The sequence below is a fragment of the Tupaia chinensis genome, unplaced genomic scaffold (assembly GCF_000334495.1).
Source record: "Tupaia chinensis unplaced genomic scaffold, TupChi_1.0 Scaffold000067_1, whole genome shotgun sequence".
Classification (NCBI taxonomy): domain Eukaryota; kingdom Metazoa; phylum Chordata; class Mammalia; order Scandentia; family Tupaiidae; genus Tupaia; species Tupaia belangeri.
This window is the reverse complement of record NW_006159526.1, coordinates 3,635,129-3,659,058: the sequence shown is the minus strand read 5'-3', so window position 1 is coordinate 3,659,058 and position 23,930 is coordinate 3,635,129. Positions and strand designations below refer to the sequence as shown.

At 48.4% G+C, this 23,930-nt stretch overlaps 1 protein-coding gene across 1 annotated transcript; it reads right to left on the bottom strand.

The window, feature by feature from the left end:
- Positions 1–23,747, bottom strand: MEIOSIN (meiosis initiator). The gene is made up of 13 exons (XM_027767202.1): positions 23,677–23,747; positions 15,140–15,230; positions 10,865–10,973; positions 9,740–9,874; positions 8,622–8,708; positions 7,388–7,490; positions 6,228–6,328; positions 5,188–5,325; positions 4,512–4,585; positions 2,320–2,484; positions 2,001–2,245; positions 841–930; positions 1–287 (listed from the first exon to the last, which is right to left on the bottom strand). Exons 1-13 carry the CDS (start codon positions 23,745–23,747, stop codon positions 125–127), a joined length of 1,572 nt encoding a protein of 523 aa, XP_027623003.1. The 3' UTR covers positions 1–124.
- Positions 23,748–23,930: the final 183 nt, after the last annotated feature.

The following is a 23,930-nucleotide window of genomic DNA, read 5'->3' as shown; positions in this document are numbered from 1 at the left end:
TCCTCTACAAAAAAGAAAAGAAAAAATAAATAAATACTCCCTCCCCTGTCCCATGGGAACTGGCCAGGGGGGACCTGGTTGCAAATTTGGGCTGCGAGAGCCATGAGGGGCAGAGGGGTACCCCTCAGGTGCGGTGGGGGCGCAGGGCTGCGTCTGGGGCACAGCGGGCCTTCTCGGCCATCAGCTGGTAGAAGGGCTTGGGGGTCTCCCAGTCCTCGTCCTCGCTGCTGGAGCTGTCCTGCTTCACAATGCGGTTGTGCTGGCGGCTGAACCGGCGGGCCTTGGTGCTGGGGGAGAGAGGCAGGGCAGGTGGGGGCTCCTTCCTGCCCCTAGGGACACTGTCCCACCCCTAACCCTCTGACCTCTGTAGTGACCAGTGCCTGAGCTGAGAGAACCCAGAGGTTTAGCCTTGGGGGGGGTGGTTAGTGCTGAGTCTCCAAGTTTCGGTCTAAGATGGGACCTCGCTGCAGGCCCACACCCCTAGGATGTGTTAAAAACCGCCCACACTCGTGTGTTTAGGGGCCAGTCTGGAGGTACATGAGGCTCTTTGTAGCCAGTGGGGGGCATGGACTGAGGAGGGAAGGGGCAGGCCAGGAAACAGGAGCAGGCTCTCGAGGCAGAGAGGGCCTCCAGTGACGCCACTGTCCTCAGCTACAAGGTGAAGCATCTCGCCACCTTTGTCACCTCAAGTCTTTCATTAAAATTTGTGACAGTCTCTCAGCTCAGTAAACTCCCAACCTGTGTCCAATGACGTGGCACTTAAGGCTCGAAAATCCAAGCAGGCCTAAGGGCCGGGAGGCCCCGTTCTCTGCCCCTCACACCTCTCGCAGGGCTTCTCACCAGTATGGTCTCCTCTCCTGCTCTGTCATCCCCCGCCAGAGCTGGGCCAGCTCCTTTGTGGCAGCTGTGGATGCGGTGCCAGGGTAGGCTCTGGGACAGGAAGGAGGGAGGGAGGAGGTAAGGAAAGGCCTGCTTGCTGGGCACCCTGGTCTGGGTAGTATGACCACACCTCGCCCTCTTGGGGCTGTCATTTTGCCACCCAGGTCAGAGCTCTTGTCCCTGCTGGTCCTGCGAGGCCTCCGGCATGCACCATGGGGGGTGACGGGTCAGAGAAAGGAGATGGGTGAATCAGTGGTTCCAAGTGGTCCCAGTATCCCAAGAGAGTAGGGAACCTGTAGCCGCCACTCCTGGCCCCTGTAGGGAATTCACTGTTCCCCACTGGGACTTGGGAGGCTTCCTCTTCCCCTGCCTTCAGGCCTGGCCGTGACTGGTCCAGAACCAGTTGACTGATCTATCAGTCAACTCCAAGAACTTTTTGAGAGATTTTTTTGCTGTAGGGCATGTGTACTTGCCGGAAAGACAGAGACAGAGAGACAGAAATCAAGAACTCACCCCCAGGGGGGATGGCCACCTTGCAGTCCCTTCTCCTCTGTTCTCCTCTCGGGATTTTGAGCACACATGCACATGCGCCCAGTGTGAGTTTTAAGCTGCCAGATCCAACCCCAAGAACTTCTGCTTGAAACCCTGGAGTCAGAGAGCTCTCCTCTCACCACCGTGCTGGGGTGGACAGGGACAGAGCCAGACCTCCCCCCTAGGCTGCCCTGGCCAAGCCAGCAAGGCCCAGTCGGCTGGAGAGCAAAGCCAGCCTGGAAGAGAATGTGGTGGAGAGTGAGGAGCTGAGATTCTAGACGGTGTTTGAGCTCCCGGCTGAGCGTATCCAACGGCCATCGGCCATCGACTCCCGCCCCACCCACTCTGCACCAATGAACTCCTTCCTTACAGCTGAAGTCTGCGGGGGGTCTCACTGCCTATGACGGAGAGGTCTTGACCAGCACCACGGGGCCAGGTTAAATTCTGGGAAAGACTGTGGTTGGGATGGCCAAGTTCCAGAAAGGGGGTAAATGTGTCAGACAGCTGTGCGAGCTGTGGGGATGGGGCCAGGGGGCAGAGACCCATGGTGGATGAAGAGCCTACTCAGGGCCAAGAGGATCCCCACCTACCGGATATACTGCTTCCGGTTCATCCTGCAGAACATGATGAAGCCATTGACACACTTTTTCTTGGTCTGGGACAGGCAGGAGGCCTTCTTACTGTCCTTGGGCTTCGCAGGGACCCTGCCTGCCCGGCCCTTCCTGGCCTTTCTGCTTGCTGCAGGTAGAGTGGAGGCCCGCCGGGTGGGGGTCCACGTATAATCTCCATCCTCCTCACTGGAGGACTGCAAGTCCTCAGGGTCGGGCTGCTCATCCTGGGTGGGGGAGAGAGAGGTGAGAGAGGGCAGGGGATGTCTGGCCGGCCTCGGAAGATGGCCACAACTCTCACCTCCTGCTGCCTCCCAGCAGACTCCACGTCACTATCCTCTGAGCCAGGGCTGGATGGTGCCTTGCTGTTCTCACTTAGCGAAAGGTAGCAGTGGTCCAGCGAGACTGAGGACTGGCATGAGACGTGGGAATCAGGCAGGTCTCTGGGGCCTTCAGAGGGTGTTCCCTGGGCCATGATGAGGAAGAAAGGTGGGAGACACGATGAGGGGTGTCCCTCATGGTCCCACTCATGGTTTTTCTAGACAAACTTGTCTTGCCACCCTCTGGGCATTCGGACCCTATGGCGGTCAGCGAAGGGCTGGGTCAGCTGGGGCAACACTGCCTTCATTGTACCAGTTTGCCAGTCACTTAGCTGTGACACCTTGGGTGAGTCTTAACTTCTCCGAGCATTGATTTCATCTATGAAAGTTCTCATAATGTGAGAAGACTTCAGGAAGCTTATGGAAAGTGGAATTAAAGTATGGGTGTGTTCTGGTACAAAATTTTGAAATCTATGCATAGTTCTTTGGTGATACATATTTTCCATTTTTATTTATTTATTTATTTATTTATTTATTTATTTATTTTGGGGGGAGAGGTTTTCGCTATAGGGCGTGTGCGCTTGCCAGGCAGACAGAGAGAGACAGAGAGACAGAAAGCGAGAAATCACCCCCCAGGGGGGATGGTCACGCCGCAATCCCTTCTCCTCCATTCTCCTCTCGGGATCTTGGGCACCCACGCACACTTGCCCAGCGTGAGTTTTAAGCCACCAGGTCTGGGACGCGAACCGCGGTCAACTACATAGGAGTCCAGCAACATAGTCATTATGCTAACTGCTGGTCCCAATTTTTAATTTTTTTTTAGAGAGAGAGAGAGAGAGAGAGTTTTGCTATAGGGTGCATGCACTCACTGGAAAGAGACAGAAAGCGAGAAGCGAGAAATCACTCCCCAGGGGGTACGGCCATGCCACAGTCCCTTCTCTTCCATTCTCCTCTTGAGATTTTGGGCACACCACACAGGCACATGTGGCCAGCATGAGTTTTAAGCCACTGGGTCCAGGACTCGAACCACGATTGACCACATGGGAGTTCAGCAACATAACAATTATGCCATCTGCTGGCCCTATTTTCCATGACTTTTGAAGGCCCCTGGTATATGCTTTGCAGGGTTGAGAAGCAACTAGCTAGTGCCTAGTGTCCACTAAAAGCTCCACTAAAGGCATCGATTTTTGTCTCTGTCACCAATTCAGCTACTCATTGAAGTGACATTGGAGGAACAGTCCATTGAGGTCCAAAGTTGAGCTGCCTCTCTGTCAGATGGTGCCCTAGGGTGGACCAGGGTTACAGAGACTATCCTGGGGGCCTGGGAGGGAGGCAGCCCTGGGTTATGGGCTCCATTCCAACCGAGAATTTCTGGGGTCACACTTCTGATTTCAGTTTCTTCATCTGTGAAATGGGCCCATAAGAGACCCTACTTCTTAGGGTAGCGGTAAGATTACGTGAGGTTTCATGAGGTTTGGGGCCAGCAGGTGGTGAAGTGGTTAAGGGTGCTGGACTCCCATATGGTCAACCACAGTTCAAGTCCCAGCCCTGGCATTTTGCTTTTTCACTTTTCCTCTATTTTCCCCTCTCTCTTGCTCAATTCCTCTTTGGTCAAATTTAAATAAATAAATAAAGTTAAATAAAAATAATTCTTTTTAAAAAATTAAAGGGACCAGCATGCAGCATGGTAATTGAGGTGCTGGACACTCCCACATGGTCAACCAGAGTTCGAGTCCTGGACCTGGTGGCTTGCTTTCTCACCTTCCCCCCTCTCTCTCTGTGTGTCTCTTTCCGCTCTCTATCTCTCTGGTAAGTGCACACACCATATAGAAAATTATTTAAAAAAAATTAAATAAAATCATTTTAATAAATTACACGAGGTCTTTTTTGGGCCCCTGGCAGTTTTTAGCCCTCATCGTTTCTGTCCAGTTCATTCCAAGCACCCAGCACTGAGGGGGGAACTTGTAGTGTGTGTTTGGAGGAGGGGCCAGTAAGGGCAGGGAGGGCAGGTGAGCTTCTGAAAAGACTGGGAAAAGCACAAGTGGACAGAGAGGAGTTGTGGGTAGGTGGGGGGGGGTGGAAAGGTAGAGGAGATGGATGAGTGGATGGAATAGAGCCATGTGTGGAAAGATAGGCGGCCATGTCCGGGGACGGATGAGTAAAAGGTGCCCACCTTTGTCTGTGGTGCCTCAGGCATGCAGGCAGAAGGCGAAGACTCGAGATCTAAGAACATTTCTTCCAAGAGAGCTGTCAGGGAGGGACATCAGAGGAGTTGCCAGGGCAGAAATGCTCTTTTCTCAGGTCGGCAGGTGGCATGGTAGTTAAGGACGCTGGACTCCCACGTGGTCGACTGCAGTTCGAGTCGCAGACCTGACGGCTTGCTTTCTCACCCCCCACCCCCGACTCTGTTCCTCTCTGGTCAAATTAAAAATAAATAAATAAAATTAAATTAAATAATTATTAAAAAAGAAAAAAGAAATGGTTCTTTTCCTAGCACCATACCTTGACCCTCCTATCTCACTTGCTGTAGTCTTCTCCGACTTTCTCCTTTGGGGTCACCTACCCCATGTCCACATCCAGCCCACAGGCCCGCTCCCTCAGGGCACCCCTGGAAAGAGCAAGCAGCTCCCCACTGTGGGCTCCTGGAGTCTCCCATGCATCACAGTGGCCTGTGACTGCTTCCCCACCAAGCTGTGGGTTCCTCTAGGCAAGGCCTGGGTGGGATTCACCCCTGGGCACCCAGCATGGCCCAGCATGGCTCTGAGCATTTTGTGGAACCACCATGTGTTTTCTGAATGAACCCCACATCGGGCCCAGCCCTGGATACTCACTTCGGGTCAGATACTCACTGTCATCCTCCAAGATCTGGTCTGGCAGCAGTTTGCCCGGGGAGCTGAAGAGAGAAGGGCTGAGTCCTAGGATCTCACTTGGGTTGCCCACCAAACTCCAGGTATCGATCTGGAGAGGCCCCAAGGCCAGTGGGCTCCCTGAAAAGGAAACAACAAGCTCAGGCCTGTGGTCAGAGATTGTCTTCTTCACCCACACAGCAGCCAGCTTTGAATAGACAGTGGCTGTGAATACCTCGTTTAAGTTCTCAGTACAAAAAAACTGAGACACTGTTCCTGACATTATGTCAGGGATAGGAAGAAAAATCAGTATCATAATCCTATAGACTGATTGTAGCTATCTGTGGCTATGTGTTAAGAGAGATTCTTTTTTTTTTTCATTAAGAGAATTTTGCTATAAGGGTGCATGTGCTCTCCAGAGAGACAGAGAGACAGAAAGTGAGAAATCCCCCCCCCCCCGAGGGGATGGCCACGCTGCAATCCCTTCTCCTTTCAGGATTCTGGGCATGCATGCACAGACGCCTGGCTTGAGTTTGAAGTCTCTTGGTTTGGGACTTAAACTGTAGTCAGCCACGTGGGAGCCCAGCGACATAACCATTACTCCATCTGCTGGGCGTTTACGAGATATTCTGGGGAACCAGCAGGTGGTGTGGTGGTTAAGGCTCTGGACACTCCCACATGGCTGACCACGGTTCGAGTCCTGGACCTGATGGCTTGCTTTCTCACTTTCTCTCTCTCTCTCTCTCTGTTTTGTTGTTAAAATGAAAATAAATAAATGAATAAATAAAATTAAATAATTCTTTTTAAAAAAAGAGAGAGATTCTGAGGCAGTGTCTAGGCTTGAGAGAGTGATGATTGAGTAGCGATGTCTGCAGAGGCAACCAATGGAAAAGCGAGAGTAGGCATCATGCCTTTGGCATCCCTGTGCTTAGTGGATCTCCATTCCCTTTTCCACTTTCTCCCCTTCCATAGAAACCCCCAGAAGGAAGGTACAAGAAGGCCCTATACCAGTCTCCAAGGGGGAGATACAGAGTTCTAGTCACCATAGGGGCTGCCCTCTGTGGTCCAGGCAGGAAGCCAAGGGTCGGCATCCAGGGGCTCCTTATCCACCTCCTCGCTGGAATGATAACGCACCAGCTTCTGCCTGTAAGGGGCAGAATTCAAGAGGCAGACACAGACCCTCACACTGGGAATGACCTTGTGACCCCTTTGGGTGTCTCAGTGTGGCCGACTGTGAAGTGTGATGTGGGTGGGCTGGTGCTGGCCCTGCGGGAGTGTGGGTAGGGGGTTGGGAGGGAAGAAAGTTTAATTGGCAGAGGCTCCTGCCCTCGGGGCACATCAAGTCTTGTGAGAGAGACAACTTGGTAAATGGGCTGAGAGCACAGGGGGCGTGTGAGAAGCAGGGGCTTAAAGAGGACAAGGTGGGGTGGCCAGGCGGAGGGAGGACCCTGGAGAGCTCAGCCTGAGGATGGGCAGTTTCCCAAGAGGACAGCGGAGAAGGTTCTCCAAAGAGGAGACCAGAGTGTGAAAAGCCCTGAGGGGCCCAGGGCACAGCTCAGTGGGGAATGGTGAATATTTGGGTTAAGGATGAGTCAGGAGTGCAGGGCCAGAGAGAAGGCTAACCAAGAGTGCTGGAGCATCAGCACAAGCATCTGATGTTTTACAGGCACCAAGGAAGGGCTTCAAGCCGCCATTGACACAGTCATAATCAGAGAGTTAGAGAAGCCACTTGGTCGAGTGAGGACGGCTGGAGGGATGAGATGGGAGGTACATGGCCAGTAAGGACGGAGACAGGAGGGAAGGGATGCCTTCACGTGTGCTCACTCGCCAAACACCATCTTAGGCTTGCTAATCAACCTCATTTTTTTTTTTAAGAGAGGTTTTTGCTATAGGGTGCATGTACTCACCAGAGAGACAGAGACAGAGAGACAGAAAGTGAGAAATCACCCCCCAAAGAGGATGGTGTGGATAGCACAACTCCTTCTCCATTCTCCTCTTGGGATTTTGGGCATGCACGCCCAGGCACCTGGCATGAGTTTTAAGCCACCGGGTCCAGAGTCAAACCATGGTTGACTACTGAGGAGTCCAATGACGTAATCACTACGCCATCTGCTAGACCGTGTAATGACTTCATTTCCCACCAAATTCAACCATGCCAGACCAGACACTGAGCCCACCCCCTCATGCCCTTGCGTCTCCTTACCTGGGGCAAGTTTGCATCTTGCTGAGAAGATGGAGCCTCTCAATACCAGCCTCAGAGGCAGAGGAGGGCCCATCGTCCTGGGTACCATTTCCACAGCAGCAGCCTAAGGGGGCAAATCCGAATAACCTGTCCTGTGGGTTGGGCCCATTCCAGAGCTCCCAAATACAGAGAGGAAGTGAGGGGTCAGGTTCTGCAGACAGCCTCTCACTGCCCCATCTGAGCCCAAACTCCAGGCTGCAGGACCTCTACCTGAGGCTTGGGGTGCCAAGGCCAGCTACTAGCTGCTCCCCACATTGGGGCACCCCCAATCACCCCCAGGTTTCTTGAATCCCACATCCCTATCAGAAGTTGTAACAAAGGTAACATCCTTCAGTGAAATGTTGGCAGTGACAGTCACCATAGCAAATAGCCCTGTCTTAAGTATTTTATGTATTCAGTAACTCAGGGCTAAAAAGCACCATGATTATACCCATTCTACAGGTAAGTAAACTGAGGCATGGGGGTATCAGATGTGGTGCCCAACATCACACAGCTAGCAGGAAGACCTGAGAAACCCTCCCTAACCCTCAGGTTGGATCAGATGCCTTCCCTGGGGTTCACAGCCTCCTGGGCAACCCCAGGAAGTCTGGATCACCCAGAAGTGGTGTGGGTGACCCTTCCAGTGGATGGTGAACTTGGTCACTGATGTGCCATTAGCACTCCATACAGGGCCTGGTGCAGTGGAGGTGCCCAGGGCACAGGGCTGAATGAGAGGTAGATTGGAGGCTGAGCCTTATTTCAGGTAGCCATCTCTCGCCCACTCTGGTGCAGTGATGGGGGTCACAAGGGATGGCCTGACTGCTCCGAGGAAGACTCATGAGGAGGCCCTGCCCCATCCCTGGTTCATGGTCCAAAACTTACACTCAAGGGTGATACTGTCCCACCCCTGTACCCTCAACAGAGCCTGAACTGGGAATGAGATCATGAGCTCTGTGCAGTAAGACTATGTCTGTATTGTTCACACTGTTTGCCCAGCATGCCTGAAAATAGCCCAGAAATGAAAGAGCAAATTAACTGGGAGTGAAGGGACTGACCTGAGATGTTACAGTGGATAGTGTTCTCAGTTATGTCCAGCAACGTCACCTGGGATCTTCCACCTTTTCTGCCACCTCAAGATGAGGGTGATAAAGCCTTGGGGTAACTGCAGAGGTTGGGGCATCTCTGAGGGGTGGCAGTCCCCGTGGTGGTTCCTTACCTTTATGGTCTGGGGATGGTGTCCCTAGTTGCTCAAGTTCGTCCAGGGCCAGAGAGCGGCGGGGCTTTTGGACCAGGGTCTGGCGTTCTGAAGGAGCAGAGAGCTGGGCATGAGAGGATGGGGGGGGGGCATCTGACTGTTTAGCCTTCTCTGCTCTGGGCCTGACAATGCCTGTCACTAACTAGCCTGCCAGATATGCCCAGATCCTTACTCCATCTCCTGACCACATGTTAGAATCACTTCCGAGCCTTAAAAAATGGGGATCCCCAGGTTCTACCCAAACCAAAGAAACCCAACTTTCTCGTAGTCAGGCATAGGCAGAAGAATCTTTTCACATACTCTAGATGGCTCAGATGTGTAGCCAGAGCTGGAAAACACTGATTAAATCCAACACTCTCTTTTTATTTTAAATTTGCCAGAGGACATGTGTTCTCAACAGAGAGAGACAGAGAGACAAAGAGAGAGGGAGAGGGAGAAAGCACCCCGCAATGGGGCGTGATCATGCCACAATCTCTTCTCCATTTCTCCACCCTGTCATGATTTAGGACACTCACACAGATGCACCCAGCGTGTTTTTCAAGCCAACAGGACCAGGATTTAAACCAGGCTGTTGGCCATGAGGGTTCTTGCTCCCTTAACCACTAGGCCATGGGTTGCCCCAGCTCCCATTTTCAAGACAGGGAAACTCAAGCCCACCAAGGAGCGTTAGTAACAAGGCTGAGGCTGGACCTAAGACTCTTGCCTTCTAAGGTTGGTTCTTCCTGCCACCCTAAGTGCTGATTTCCTGGCCCAGGGACAGAAGGCTGAACTCAAAGATGATCAGCCATGACGAGAGCGGCTCCCACCCCTTGGGCACGGACATGTGCCCCTTCAGTTCATGTGTGTGGAATCTACACGGGCCCCGCTGTAGTCCTAGGGTCATTAGGCACTACAGTTCTGGATGAGGAAGTTGAGGCTTGGAGCAGGATGAGCTGCCCCAGCCTCGGAGCTCGAGGAAGAGATGGAGTTGCCCCCAGGCACAGGTGGCTGAGTGGGTCCCAGAGAGATGGCATCCCTGGAGAAGGACCCTGCACCTGTTTGATCCCTGCTTCTTATCTGCCTCCACTGACAGCTTGTACCTGACACTCGGGACAGCTTCTTCTTCCGAGGTTTCAGGCAGGCCCCCTCAAGATGAGACTTCCGAGAGCACGGGGAGCTGGAAGGGGTGGAGTGTCTGCGCCTAGCTGGGCCGAGGGCTGGGTCCCGACCCAGGCCTGCATGGGACAGAGGAGACAGGTCAGACCCCATTCTCATCTGATCTCATATCCTGCCCTCCAAACAACACTTCTCAACCCTGGGGAGGGGCAGGTCCCCAAGATGACTTTGTAAATGTGGAAACTGAGGCCATGAGAGGAGACCGAGCTTGTCTGAGGTTGCACAGCCAAGAAGCAGAGTGGAGGGCAGAAACGCAGGTTTCCCACAGTTACCCACATCTGCCCACATTCTCAGTGACCGTGCCAGCTTGAGCTCCATCATCCCTTGTTTAGGACACCCCTAATAGCCTCTTCTCTCTGCCCCCTACTCCAGTGTGTTATGTCTGGGACTTTATTCTCAAAAAGAGACCTGACCAGGACCTGCCCTTGGCTTAAAATCCATTAGAATTCTCACATTCTTCATCTCCCTCATAGCTGGGCAGCGAAAGCCTTCAGGACCAGTCCCGGCCACACCTCCTGCCTATGTGTTTCGTACTCCAGGGACAATGACAGCACCTGCTGGGTAACTACGTTCCAGGTGCTGTGCTGTATTTCTTTATAGAAGCTCACTCATTCTCCCGATGAGCACCGAGGAAAGAGCTAGAGACAGCCTCATTCTACAGATGAAGGAGCCAAGGCACACAGAGGTTAAGGCCACGAGGATGTGTCTGAGTCAGGATCTGGCTCAGGCGCCTGTTCACATTGCCTTGATGCTACACAGTCCCTCCAGTCACACCCAGCTTGCTTGTCCCCAGGCAGTCCACACGTGTCTCCTCACGCCTGCCGCTCTGGCTCATCTCTTCCTTCTGCCTGGCAGAGCTCCCTGTCTCCTGTCCTTGAAGGCCCAGCTCTCAGGTCCCTCTCCTCTACGTTCCCACAGCATCTGGCCCATCTCTGACTTTGTCCTCCTCCAGGCCGTGAGATCTGGGAGGGCCTGGACTCAGTGTCCCTGCTGCCTAGGACAATCCTTGGCACACAGCAGGCACTAGGAAGCATCGGCCGATCACTTACCAAGTCCTCCTTCCCCATTGCTGCTGTGGAACTTGAGCAAGGCCTTGGCCACATCGATGTTTCTCTGGAGGTACTGAATGTAGCACAGGATGTGCAGCAGAATCTCCTTCTGTCCTCCAAAGAAAGGCAGGCATGAGCATGACAGCCAGGGCTCAAGACAGAGTGAGTCTGTGGGGACCAGAGCCAGCTGGACTCCAGACCCCAGACGCTCCCCTCCCCCAACACTTCCTCAGTTGGAGAGATGATCCTATTCTACCGTTTAGACCTTGCCATAGCCCTGTGAGAAAGGGGTTACAGCTAAGGAAACTAAGGCTCAGAGGGTATAAGGTGTTTGCTAAGGTTTTAGAGATGAAGAAGCAGAACTGGGATTTGAACCCAGCTCTGCCTGCCTCCTGGTCCAGTTTTTTGGCACATACTGCTGGGCTTTGCAGCCCTTGCCCTTGGCTCATGCAGTCTCCTCTCTGCAAAGTTCTCCTCTTCTCCCCACAAACTCCCTCACCTGGCCTCTCCTCCTTGAGTGGAGGCCTCGGCACAGTAGCCTTCTCTTCCAGAAGGATGCCCGCCTCTCTGACCCCACTCGTCTGACTAGGTGAGCCGTCTCAAAACCTCAAAATGTCCTGGGCCTTGCTTGGCGAAGACACTTGCCACACTGTGTTATAATTATCTGTTAACACATAGTTCTCTCCCTTGACCTTGAGCTAGTTGAGGGGGATACTGTTGCTAATTGACTTCTGTATCCCAGGCTCACAGAATTGAGGTCTCAGTCAGGACTGTTGGAGGAGTGACTCTCCCCTCTCCCGGATAGCACCAGCTGAGCACGATGCAGCTGTCCCAGCTCAGCGCTCAGGAGCTGACGCCTAGAACTCTCGGTGAGCTGGGAACTATTGCTCTTGTATGTCTGTCCTATGCTAGGCCCTTCGGGTGATGGGGATATAGATTTATCCTTTACAGCCTTTGCCCTCCTGGAACTCTCCTCCTAAAGGTAGTTTGAAACAGGGAAACGATCACAAGGAGGGCTTGAGTGGTCAGAGGGTGAAGCTACAGGGTCACATGCGGCAGGGTGGCGAGGAAGGATGCAGTGACTGAGAGGCAGCCTGAGTCTCAAATGCGAGAGAAGCAGCACACAGTTGCTTCTTTAGTTCACGGAGCACCAGCGCCAGCGCCAGCTCAGCACACAGCCTCGGGACTGGCCCCATTGATGCTCTTTAGGCTGAGTGGGTCAAGTGGGAGGCTGGGCACCGCCCAGGGTGCTGGCTGTCTGTGCGCAGGGGGCCCCAGACTACACTTAAGGAAGGATGAAGGGGTAAGAAGAGAGATCCTGAAGAGAACAGAGCAAATGTGGTGAAGAAAGGAGGCTGAGACCTGGGGAGAAAGTGCCCAGTGTGCAGAGGCCTCAGGAAATGATCTGAGCTTAACAAGTGAGAAAATTCCCTCAGATAGAACGGACTCTCTTCATTTTACAATTCAGTGGATTTTCTGCAGCAAGATAGTCAGGGGTGTTTATGCAAATATATGCAATTCGGAACTCATTTCAGAATAAATAAACTTAAATTAAAATTAGAGAGGAGAAAATCTATCAAAGGCAGATCAAAGATGGAGCACTATTTTGAGATGGTTGACTGCTTAGCTGACATATTGCTTGTCCTCTGACTAGACTGATATCCCTCGATGACAGGTCTGTGTCCTCGTCCTCTCTTGCTCCCAGGAACCTACTATAGCACCTACACACCCCAAACTCTCAAATGTTTGAGGACAGAAGAAAACATTCCTCAAAATTTTAAGCACTGTGGTGGGTTGCTTAATGCTTCCCCCCAAAGATGTCCATGTCCTTGTCCCCAGAACCTATGAATGTACTGCTTCTTATGGCAAAGGGACTTCACAGATGAGAACGACGTTGAGGTGGAGTGATTACTCTGGGTTATGAGTGGGTTCAATGGAATCACAAGGGTCTTTGTAAGAGGGAGGCAGGAAGGGCTGGCCCTATAGCACAATGGTTAAAGGAGCTGGGTCCTACATGGGCAACTGTTGTTCAAATCTCAATCCCAGTAGCTTAAAAACATGCTGGGCCTATGTATGCGTGTGAATGAAATAATGATGGGATAGAGAAATGGAAGAAAAAGGATTGTGGCCTAAACATGCCCCATTGGGGTACTTTCTCTCTCTCTCCCCCCTCCTTTCCTTCTCCCTCTGGTGAGTGCATATGTCTTCTAGCAATAAAAAATAAATTAAAAAAAAGAGGGAAGCGGGAATGTCGAAGGCAGAGAAGGCAATGTCACAATAGAGGCAGTAGGAGAGGAGAGATTTAAAGGTGTGCTGCTGGCTTTGAAGATGACATCATGAGCCAAAAAATGTAAGTGGCCTCTAGAAGTTGGCAAAGGGAAATGGATTCTCCCCTAGAGCTCTAAGAGGAACCAATCCTGCTGTCACTTTGACTCAAGACCAGTGAGACCACTTTTGGACCTCTGTACTCTAGAACTGTAACAGGATAAATTCTCATTGTTTTTAGCCACTAAGTTTGTGATGATTTGTTACAGCAGCCAGAGGAAACTCATAAAAGCACCTACTATTCAGAGATATTTAGGAGAAAGAATCAGCATGACCTGGTGGCTGATGGAATGCAGGTGAATGGGGAAAAAGGTCAGAGTTAGAGTCAGACAAATCCATCCCAAATAGCCACTGCTTTTTTCCATTTTGTTTTCATTTTTATATTTGCCAGAGGGCATGTAAACTCACCAGATAAAGACAGAGAGACAGAGGGAGAGGGAGAACTCACCCTCCAATGGGAGTGGTCACACTGCAATCCCTTTTCCTCCATTTCTCTATCCTATTGGGATTTTAGGCATGCACACACACATGCTAGTGTGTTTTTCAAGCCCTCAGGGCCAGGACTTAAACCATGTGGTCAGCCATATGGGATTCAGCTCACTTAACCACTAAACTACAGAGCTGGCTAAACTCCTCCTTTTTTGGTAAGAATTATTTTTTATTTAACTTTATTTATTTATTTATTTATTTATTATTATTATTATTTTCCAGTTTGATCAGAGAGAGACAGAGACAGAAAGAGAAAACATAAAAGTAGGTCCAGGACTTGAACTGTGGTCAGCTATGTGGGAGTCTGGCACCTTTAATCACTCCATCACCTGCTGGCCCTCCTAACTTCCCTAAAGGCAACCAGGATCAGTTATTCCTGTGTTAAGGTCTTTATCTTCCTGGGACCAGCAGTTGGCGTAATGGTTATGTTGCTGAACTCCCATGTTGTCGACCGCAGTTGGAGTCCTGGAACCAGTGGCTTAAATTCACTCCAGGTACATGTGCGTGCGTGCCCAAGATTCCACAAGGAGACTGTAGGAGAAGGGATTGCAGCGTGGCCATCCCCCCGCGGGGGTGATTTCTTGCTTTGTGTCTCTCTATCTCTCTCTGTCTTTCTGGTGAGCGCACACACCCTATAGCAAAAACCTCTCAAAATAAATAAATAAATAAATAAATAAAAGTCTTTCTCTTCTTAACCAGTGTCTGAGTTCCAGAGCATGAAGACTAGTTCTCAAATTTCTTTACTGCCTGCACTTGTCGCATTCAGAACAGCTTCCAGCATCTAAAAATCCATCCATAAACGGTTGATGAATTAACAAATAAATAAATGAGAAGAAATAGAGGGAAAAAAAATCACACCATGCCTTTAAGATCCCAGAGTTTCATATTAAGTTATGCCCACTGGGAGCAAGATGTTAGCTCAACACTGTATACATTTATGGAGTAGCCTATGGAGAAACTATCTATTCCTACCTCAGAGAGACAATACCTACAGGTCACAAAACAAGGAACTAGGAGAGGGAACGACATTTACTCAGGGTATGCTACATGCTGGGCCTGTCATAGTGATGATGTCATTTTGGCCTTAGAATAGGTCTGGGTAGCAGCAGTTATTTCTCCTTGTTTGACAGCTGAGAAACCTGAGACTCTGTATAGCCTGAGGAACCTGCCCAGAGTTCTGCATCCATGGAGCTTCAGGGTTCAAACCCATGACTGAGCCCTGAGGTGATAATCTTTACCTGGTGCCTTATCTGTTTTTCCTTTCTCAGTTCCCATTACTTCTTGGCAAGAAAAGAATCAGGCTTATAGTCATGGTGTCACAGACTCCCAGAACTACCCATGCAGAGCAGGGCATTTCTATTTTGTTGTCACTGGAAGGATCATCTATGTTCCCAGGGCAGGTTAGTCCACTTGTTCATATTTTAAGACCTGCCTCCCAAGCCCCTCTCCTCCCATTCATACCTTGGTGAGCTTCTTGGTACTGGTCCTCAGGGCCACAGGTAGCAGTAGTGCCAGCTCTTGCAGTTTGCTGCTATGGTTTTTCTTCTGCCTCCTATTTGGGACAAGAGTCCATTTTGTTTAGGATATCCAGAACAAATTTGGCAGCTGATCCCCAAACCTCCATCTCCGTGTTCCCCATCTCAGGACCACCCAAGACAAATCCAGCCTCATCACTTCCCTTACCCCTTTGACCAATGGGCCACCAAACCTTGTCCGTTCTTCCTCCATCCCCTTCTCTTCATCTCACAGTGCCTGCCCTGGTCCATATACCGATATCCTCATAGGTCTCCCAGACTCTCGTCTGGCCTCTTCTATCGCTGCTCTGAACTACAATCAGGGTGATCTTTCTTCCTTTCTTTCTTTTTGGGAGAGATTTAGGGCTCATGTGCTTGCCAGAGAGACAGAAAGCAAGAAATCACCCCCCCAGGGGGTTGGCCACGCCACAACTCCTTCTCCATTCTCCTTTTGGGATCTTGGGCACTCGGGCACACACGCCCAGTGTGTTTTAAGCTGCAGGGTATGGGACTCAAACTGCAGTCGACTACATGGGAGTCTGACAATGCAACCACTATGCCATCTGCTGGTCCCAAGGGTGATCTTTCTTTCTTACTTTAATTTTTTTTTTTGAGAGAGATTTTTGCTATAGGGCACATATACACTCACCAGAGAGACAGAGAGACAGAAAGTGAGAAATCACCCCCCCAGGGGGTTGGCCACATTGCAATCCCTTCTCCTCCATTCTCCTCTTGGGATTTTGGGCATGCACACACACACCCAGCATGAGTTTTAAGCCACGGGGTCCAAGACTCAAACCACAGTCAACTAAGTGGGAGTCCAGCGATGTAGCCATTATGCCATCTGCTGGTCCCCCAAGAGTGACCTTTCTTCAAGGCAAATCTGACCATGTTGCTCCCTTGCTTCCAATCTCTCAATGCCATCCCATTGTCAAGAATCAAGTCAAAACCTTTAATGTGGTATACAATGCCTTCACAGCCTGGCCTATCACTAACAGGACTGGGGAAGTACGTTTGCTAAGGTCCCAAGCCCTTGTCCTCGTATAGTTCTCTGATCCTTGCACTGGGCTGTCAGCTGGGTGGGGGTTACCACTGTCTCCCTAGCACTTGGAATGGGCTCTGTACATTACAGGAACATACTCTATATTTGCTAAATGAATAAATAAATAAATAAGGTCATGAAAGAAGTTGACTCCTGGGCAGCTGCAGAACTTCCAGGGCTAATCCCTGAATCTATAATTTATAATACTGCCCATGCACACACATCTCTTCTGACAGATGGAGATACAAAGATGCTGGTGTCTCTCTCCCAAATTACACACCACTGTCGTTGCTGACACAACTTCTTGGGGAATGCCCAAACACGTCCTTTGTCACTAACTCTGTGCCTGCCTCTTTCAGGGTCCAGTTCAGTTACTGCCTCTCCTGTCTTCCTCCCCCAATCTGAATGCCCACAGTACTTTATGTTCCCTGCACTATGGTTAAGCCAAAACCACTCTCTTGATTTCACACTTATGTTTAGTTCCAACTTGCACCCATAAACAGACATGTGCCCAGCGTGAGTTTAAGCCACCAGGTCCAGGACTTGAACCGCGGTCGACTACATGGCAGTCCAGTGACATAGCCATTACACCAACTGCTGGTCTCATATTTTTTTTCTTTTTTTTTTTAAGAGAGATTTTTGCTATAGGGCATGTGTGCTCATCAGAGAGACAGAGAGACAAAAAGTGAGAAATCATCTTTCAGGGGAATGGCCATGCTGCAATTACTTCTATTCTCTTGGAATTTTGGGCATATAAAATCCCGAGAGGAGAATGGAGGAGAAGGGATTATGGCGTGGCCATCCCTCTGGGGGGTGATTTCTTGCTTTCTGTCTCTCTGTCTCTCTGGTGAGCGCATGTGTCCTGTAGCAAAACCCTGTCCAAAAAAAAAAAAAAAGATTTCAAGAGGAACCCTGTCAAAAAAAAAAAAAAAGATTTCAAGAGGAGAATTGAGGAGAAGGGATTGTGGCATGGCCATCCTCCCTGGGGGGTGATTTCTCACTTTCTGTCTATCTCTCTTTGCTTTTCTGGTGAGCACATGTGCCCTATAGTAAAAACCTCTCCAAAAAATAAATAAATAAATAAATTTTAATTTCAAGATGACAGGAACAAAGCATTGGACTCGTCTAAGCACAGGGCTCTGTGTGATTGCACAGGTTGTGTTATGAAGTTAACCTTAAAGAGGACATGCAAGAGGTGCTTGCTGTTTTGGAAGTTTGTAATAAGGGGCTTTAACTTAATCAACAAGGAGCTTGTAATAGAGGATTTTTTTAAGTGAATACATCACTGGATTCTTACATGGTCAACTACAGTTTGAGTCTCAGACCTGGTAGCTTGAATCTCACACCAGTTACGTGCGTGGGTGTGTCCAAGATCCCAGGAGGAGAATGGAAGAGAAGAGATTGCAATATAGTCATTCCCCCAGGGGGTGTTTTCTCATTTTCCCTCTCACTGTCCCTCTTTCTCTCTTGTGAGCCTACACACCCCATAGAAAACAATCTTTAAAAAAAAAAAAAGAAGTATTTAATTAAATTAATTAATTTATTTGCTATAAGGCACATGCTCACATGCTCTCACCAAAGAGAGAGAGAGAGAGACAGTGAGAAACCAAGCTGCTAGGTCCAGACTCAAACCATGATTGACCATGAAGGTAGAAGTCAACACCTTTTCACTTTGCTATAGGGGACCAGAGAGAGACAGAGAAAGTGAGAAAGGAAACCACCAGATCCAGGACTTGAACCACAGTTGACCATGTGGGAGTCCAGTGCTTTAATCAATTACCATGCCACCTGCTGGTCCCAAAGTTACTCTTTTTCTTTTTTTAGAGTATTTTTTCTTTTTCTTTTGCTTTAGGGTGTGTGTACTCACCAGAAAGACAGAGAGAGACAGAGAGACAGAAGGCGAGAAATCAACCCCCCTGGGGGGAAGACCACACCACAACCCTTTCTCCTCCATTCTCCTCTCAGGATCTCGGGCATGCATGCACATGTGCTTGGTGTGAGTTTAACCCACCAGGTACAAGACTTGAACCACAGTAGACTATGTGAGAGTCCAGCGACATAGCCATTATGCCATCTGCTGGTCCCAATAATTACTCTTTATACAATACTTTCTTTCTTTTTTTTTTTTTTTTTTTGAGAGTTTTTTGCTATAGGGTGCGTGCGCTTGCCAAAAAGACAGAGAGAGACAGAGAGACAGAAAGCGAGAAATCACTTCCCAGGGGGCATGGCCATGCCGTAATCCCTTTTCCTCAATTCTCTTCTTGGTATCTTGGGCATGCACGCACACGTACCCTGTGTGAGTTTAAGCCACCGGGTCCGTGACTTGAACCGCGGTCAGCTACATGGGAGTCCAGCGACATAGACATTACGCTAACTGCTGGTCCCTATACAATACTTTCTTTATGTTCTAGAGGGTCATTAGAAGCCCCAGTGAGAAACAACATAACAAGCAAGGAAGAAAAAGCCTCTCAGTCTATTTAAGTTCAATGCATTATTTGACTAAGGGTTTCATATCAACCATAGTTCTTTGGTGTTTACTCTGGGTTTTGCAAAGCACAGGGAGTGCCTTCTGGGCAAATACAGAAGTTTTAAAAAATCTGGAGAGAAAACAAGTGACTAGGAATCACCAAATTCTAACATCCCTGGGTGGCAGTCCCAAATAGGTACCACCCAGACTCTCCTCTCAGAGGCCTCCAGAAGCCTGGTACTCCTTTCCAAGGCTGCCTTTTACCTTGCTGGATGCTTCTGGGTTGAGCTTATTTCTTTCTTCACAGTCTTTCTAATTTTCACCCACTAATCCCAACTCCACTCTCTGGGTCTGCATGGAACAAGACCGCTCTAGCCACAAGAGTCCTTTTTCTATTTCTCTAAACTGCCAAATTTATTTCTGCCTTAGGGCCTTTGCTGTTGCCTCTAGCCAGAATGTTCTTTTTGCTTTGATTTTTGCATGGCTGATTTCTTCATTGCCATTCAGCACTTAGCCTAAATGTAATCTCAGATAGGACTTTCAGATCACTTGTAAAAAGTACATTTTTTGTCACATCTTCTATTTAAAAAATATATATATACACATATATATTTAATTCCATTTGCTATTATTATTATTAACATAATTATTTTCTTTAACTTATTTATTTATTTTGAAGGACAGGGAGAGAGAAAGTGAGAAAGTAGACTGCCAGGTCTAAGACTCAAACAGCAATGTGGGAATCCAGTGCCTTTAACCACCATGCCTCCTGCCAGCCCCATAAGTCTCCTATTATTAATCAGAATCTGAAATATTTTTCTTTTTTGAAATATTTTATTTTTTAAGGGGTTTTTGCCTTACAGTGTGTATGCTCACTGGAGAGACATAGACAGAGACAGAGACAGAGAAAGTGAGGAATCACCTCCTGGGAAGATGGCCACGCCACAATCCCTTCTCCATTCCCCTCCCAGGATCTTAGACACACACACACACACACACACACACACACACACACACGTATGTCTGGAGTGATTTTCAAGTCACCAGGTTCAGGACTCAAATCACGGTTGGCCATGTGGGAGTCCAGCAACATAACTGCGAAGCCATCTGCTAGTTCCTATTTTCTGAATTTTTATCACTTATTTGTTATAAATATGAACATTGAAAAGGCTGAGATTTTTGTCTTTATTTACTGCTATAACCTACACTAACTTATCTATTAAATGCAGTAAACACAGTGCCTAGGACTTTTCTGGGGCTCATGCAAATGTTTTAAATTTTTTTTTAACTTTATTTTCATTTGACCAGAGTGGGACAGAATGAGAGAGAGAGGGAAAGTGAGAAAGCAAGTTACCAGGCCCAAGACTCGAACTGTAGTTGGCGCAGTCGGTCATGTGAGAGTCCAGCGCCCTTAACCACCATGCCACCTGCTGGCCCCGAAAATGTTTTAATTTCTTTTAAATTAGTAGGAAAAAAAGAATATATTTAAATATGTATTTTTTGACTGTATAGCAATGTTATTATAAACTATAATCTTCAATTTTAAAAAAGTTTCTATAAAACTTGTGTGCTTGCCAGAGACAGAGAGAGAACAAGTGAAAGTGAGAAAGCATTCCCCAGGGAGCGTGATCACACCACAATCCCTTCTCCATTCTCCTCTCAGACTTCGGGCACACAGGCACACACACATGTTTCTCAAGCCACTGGGTTTAAGACTCAACCAAGCAGTGGGCCATACAGGATCCTTTTGGCCATATTACAAACTGCCCCCTTCCCCCTTATTTATTTTTCTTTTTGGAGAGGTTATTGCTATAGGGTGCGTGTGCTCACCAGACAGACAGAGAGAGATAGAAAGCAAGAAATCACCCCCCAGGGGGGATGGCCACACCACAATTCCTTCTCCTCCATTCTCCTCTCGGGATCTTGGGCACGCATGCACACGTGCCCGGCGTGAGTTTTAAGCCACTGGGTCCAGGACACAAACCGCAGTTGACTACATGGTAGTCCAGCGACATAGCCATTATGCTAACTGCTAGTCCCCCGCCCCTCTTATTTTTTAATGGAGCAAGGGCAAAATTACCTATGGCCTGTGAGCATGGCATAACTATATCCCTAGCTCCTAGAATATGCCTAGCACCTAACGGGTATATAATAAATACTACTACTAATAATACATTAGAAACTGTTGAATTAATTAATGTTGTTTATGTCCTGAGATGACCTCTCAATCTTTTGAAGTGGCAAATGAGTCTGATTCCTGAATTTCCTCTTCTCTGAGCTAATCACCCTAAACACATACTAGTCACTTCATTTTACAGGAATTGGAAGAGCCAATCCCTAATTTGCTTTAATATCTGCAGGAACTTAGAGTAAGAGCTGCCCCAAGGTGGCCAAAGGGGGCAGGGGGCAGTCCCAAGAGACAGCATAATGATTGGTTATAGGTCCCAGCTTTTGAAATAAAGAGATAGACTGGGGTTCATATCCAAGCTCTGCTTCTTGCTATGTGACTTTGGGCAAGTGCTTCCATTTTTCCAAGCCTGTTTGTTCCTAATTTGTAAAATGGAGGTGAAAAAAATTTAATCTTGCCTGGAAGGTGTTTATCATAGTACCTGGCATATAGGGAATGCTCTTGAAACATCCGTTCTAGACAGATGGTGACAGTCATTTGTCAGAATGATTTATGGGTACAGGATGCTGAGGGATGAGGTGGAGGGACTGTATTGGATGATATGGTTTCTGTTTGACCAACATCCAATACTCTAGGTTTTCTTTTGGGCAACCTCTCCTCTTTTACATTCAATCTATGTGATGTGGTTCAGAGAGGTTTAGGGAGCTCAGACTCAAACTCCAGCCAAGAAGAGTCATAGTGGTTGGTTCAAGATTGAGTAGTACCAGTTTTGACCAATCAGAGTCATTCAATTTTGTAAGAGACTCTCCCTGCTGGGGTGGCCAAGATGCCAGGATATGAACCTAGAGCAGCTGGGAACCATCTTAGTTTCCCCAAAGGAGATTCTGTTGGAAGAAGTAGCCAGTTCAGCCAACAGCAGAGCCAAAAGAGGCAGATTTCTGGCAGCACCATTTAACTTTCACCTGGAACCAACCAAGCCTGACTCCTCTGGATTTTCTGTTTAAACATTCACTAAATCACCTTTTAAGTTTAAGCTGGTTCAAGCTACAGTTCTGTAAATTGCAGTCTTTATGAATACAAGGGCCTCATACTTAGAAAGTGAGAAACGAGAATGAATTGTTGGTGACCTCTGGGATTCCGGGAGAAATAGGCAGTGTAATAGACATTATTTTTCTTCATGGTAAGTAAAGAACCTGAACAAAGTAAATGCTTCATTTTGGAATTAAGAAATGAAGAGGTGGCTGGATAGAAGGTTACTGGAACAGGACCAGCAGATGGCATAATGGTTACGTTGCTGGACTGCCACAGAGTTGAACATGGTTCAAGTTTGGGACCTAGCATTTTAAAACACACTGGGTGTATGTGCATGCAGGCCCAAATCCCAAGAGGAGAGTGGAGGAAAAGGGATTGTGAGGGAGGCCATCCCCTGGCGGGGGCGGGGAGGGCGGTGATTTCTCGATTTCTGGCTATCTCTCTGTCTCTCTAGCAAGCACACATGCCCTACACCAAAAATCTAAAAAAATAAAAAGAAGTTCACTGGAAGAAATGATAAAGGATAAGATGCCTCTAGCTGTTTTTTCTTTATTCAGACTTTGGAGATAGGGAAAAATCTGATTCAACCTTCAATTTCCTCTATAAGAAAATCTCTAGGCCAGCAGATGGTGCAGTGCTTACATCACTGGACTCCCACATGGCCAACAGCAGTTCAAGTCCCATACCCAATGGCTTGAAACTCACACAAGGCACCTGTACATGTGTGTCCAAGATCCTGTGAGGAGAATGGAGAAGGAACTCTGGCTTTCTCTCTTATTGTCTCTGTCTCTCTCTGGCAAGTGCGAGTGCACACACCCTAAGGCAAAAACCTCTACAAAAAATCTCTATATCATCAAAATATCTATATGATTCCTAATACTTGGTAGATGCTTGTGGGATTAATGAATGTGTGAATAAAGGAAAGGAGGACCCAGATGTTGGAAGCAGTAAAACATGACTCTGTGAGGTTTGTCCATATGGGAAGATTCCAGATTTATGTCTAGAGATCTCCCTGAGCACTCCAGGTACATGCATGCCCAAGATCAGGGATGGTTGAGACTGGAGGTAGACCAGTGCATCAAGACCCTGTCAGACTTGCTACCTCTCTGACTCAGAAGAAACCAATCAATTAAAACAAACAAACAAACAAACAAACAAAAGATCCTCAGAATGTCAAAGCCTGCAAGGGCCTTAGAAATTATCTTTGTCAATTACTTCAGAGTTCTCATTTTAGGAAAATGGCAAGAATAATTTGTAACTACCTTTTAAAAATTATTTTATTTGGGAACCAGCAGTTAGCGTAACGGCTATGTCGCTGGACTCCCACGTAGTCGACCACGGTTCATGTCCTGGACCCGGTGGCTTAAAACTCACACCGGGCGCGTGTGTGTGCATGCCCAAGATCCCGAGAGGAGAATGGAGGAGAAGGGATTGTGGCGTGACCATCCCCCCTGGGGGGTGATTTCTCGCTTTCTGTCTCTATGTCTCTCTCTGTCTGCACACGTGCCCTATAGCGAAAACCTCTCCAAAAAAAAATATTTAACTTTATTAAATTATTTTCATTTGACCAGAAAGGGACAGAGAGAAAGGGAAAGTAAGCTGCCAGGTTCAGGTCTCAAACTGTGGTCGGCCACATGGGAGTCCAGCACCCTTAGCCACCACACCACCTGCTGGCCTATGTAATTACTTCTCAGATTAAAAAATATCAAACAAAGGGCTTAGCCAAGAGTCTGGCAAGTAGTATATGCTCAATAAACATTATTATTGTTATTCTCTAGAGTGGCTGGAGCTGTGAAGGGATGGGGGAGTCCTTACCTGTTACTGGGGTTCAGTGAATTGGCTCTGGGCCGTTCAGAGGAACACAACTGTCCACTGGAACCCCACATCTGCAAAGGAAGAAAAAAAATTATTAGTGATCCTTGGGATGCCAGGAGAAATGAGCAGCATGATGGGACATTTCATTTTCTCCATTATGCTCCTTTGAGCACTCAGAGATCCTAAAACAGCATCCATAAGCACTACAAATATGTGCCCAGAGACTCAAATTAAAACCCCAAACCTGTAAACTG

What these genes read in the sequence shown, in the direction of transcription:
- MEIOSIN (XM_027767202.1), bottom strand. Translation starts at nt 23,747, where the DNA reads ATGTGGGGTTCCAGTGGACAGTTGTGTTCCTCTGAACGGCCCAGAGCC. An exon ending in GAAGCTGTCCCGAGTGTCAG is followed by an intron (nt 8,709 to 9,739) that starts GTACAAGCTGTC and finishes CTGCTCCTTCAG; the next exon opens with AACGCCAGACCCTGGTCCAA. An exon ending in ACCATCCCCAGACCATAAAG is followed by an intron (nt 7,491 to 8,621) that starts GTAAGGAACCAC and finishes TTGCCCCCTTAG; the next exon opens with GCTGCTGCTGTGGAAATGGT.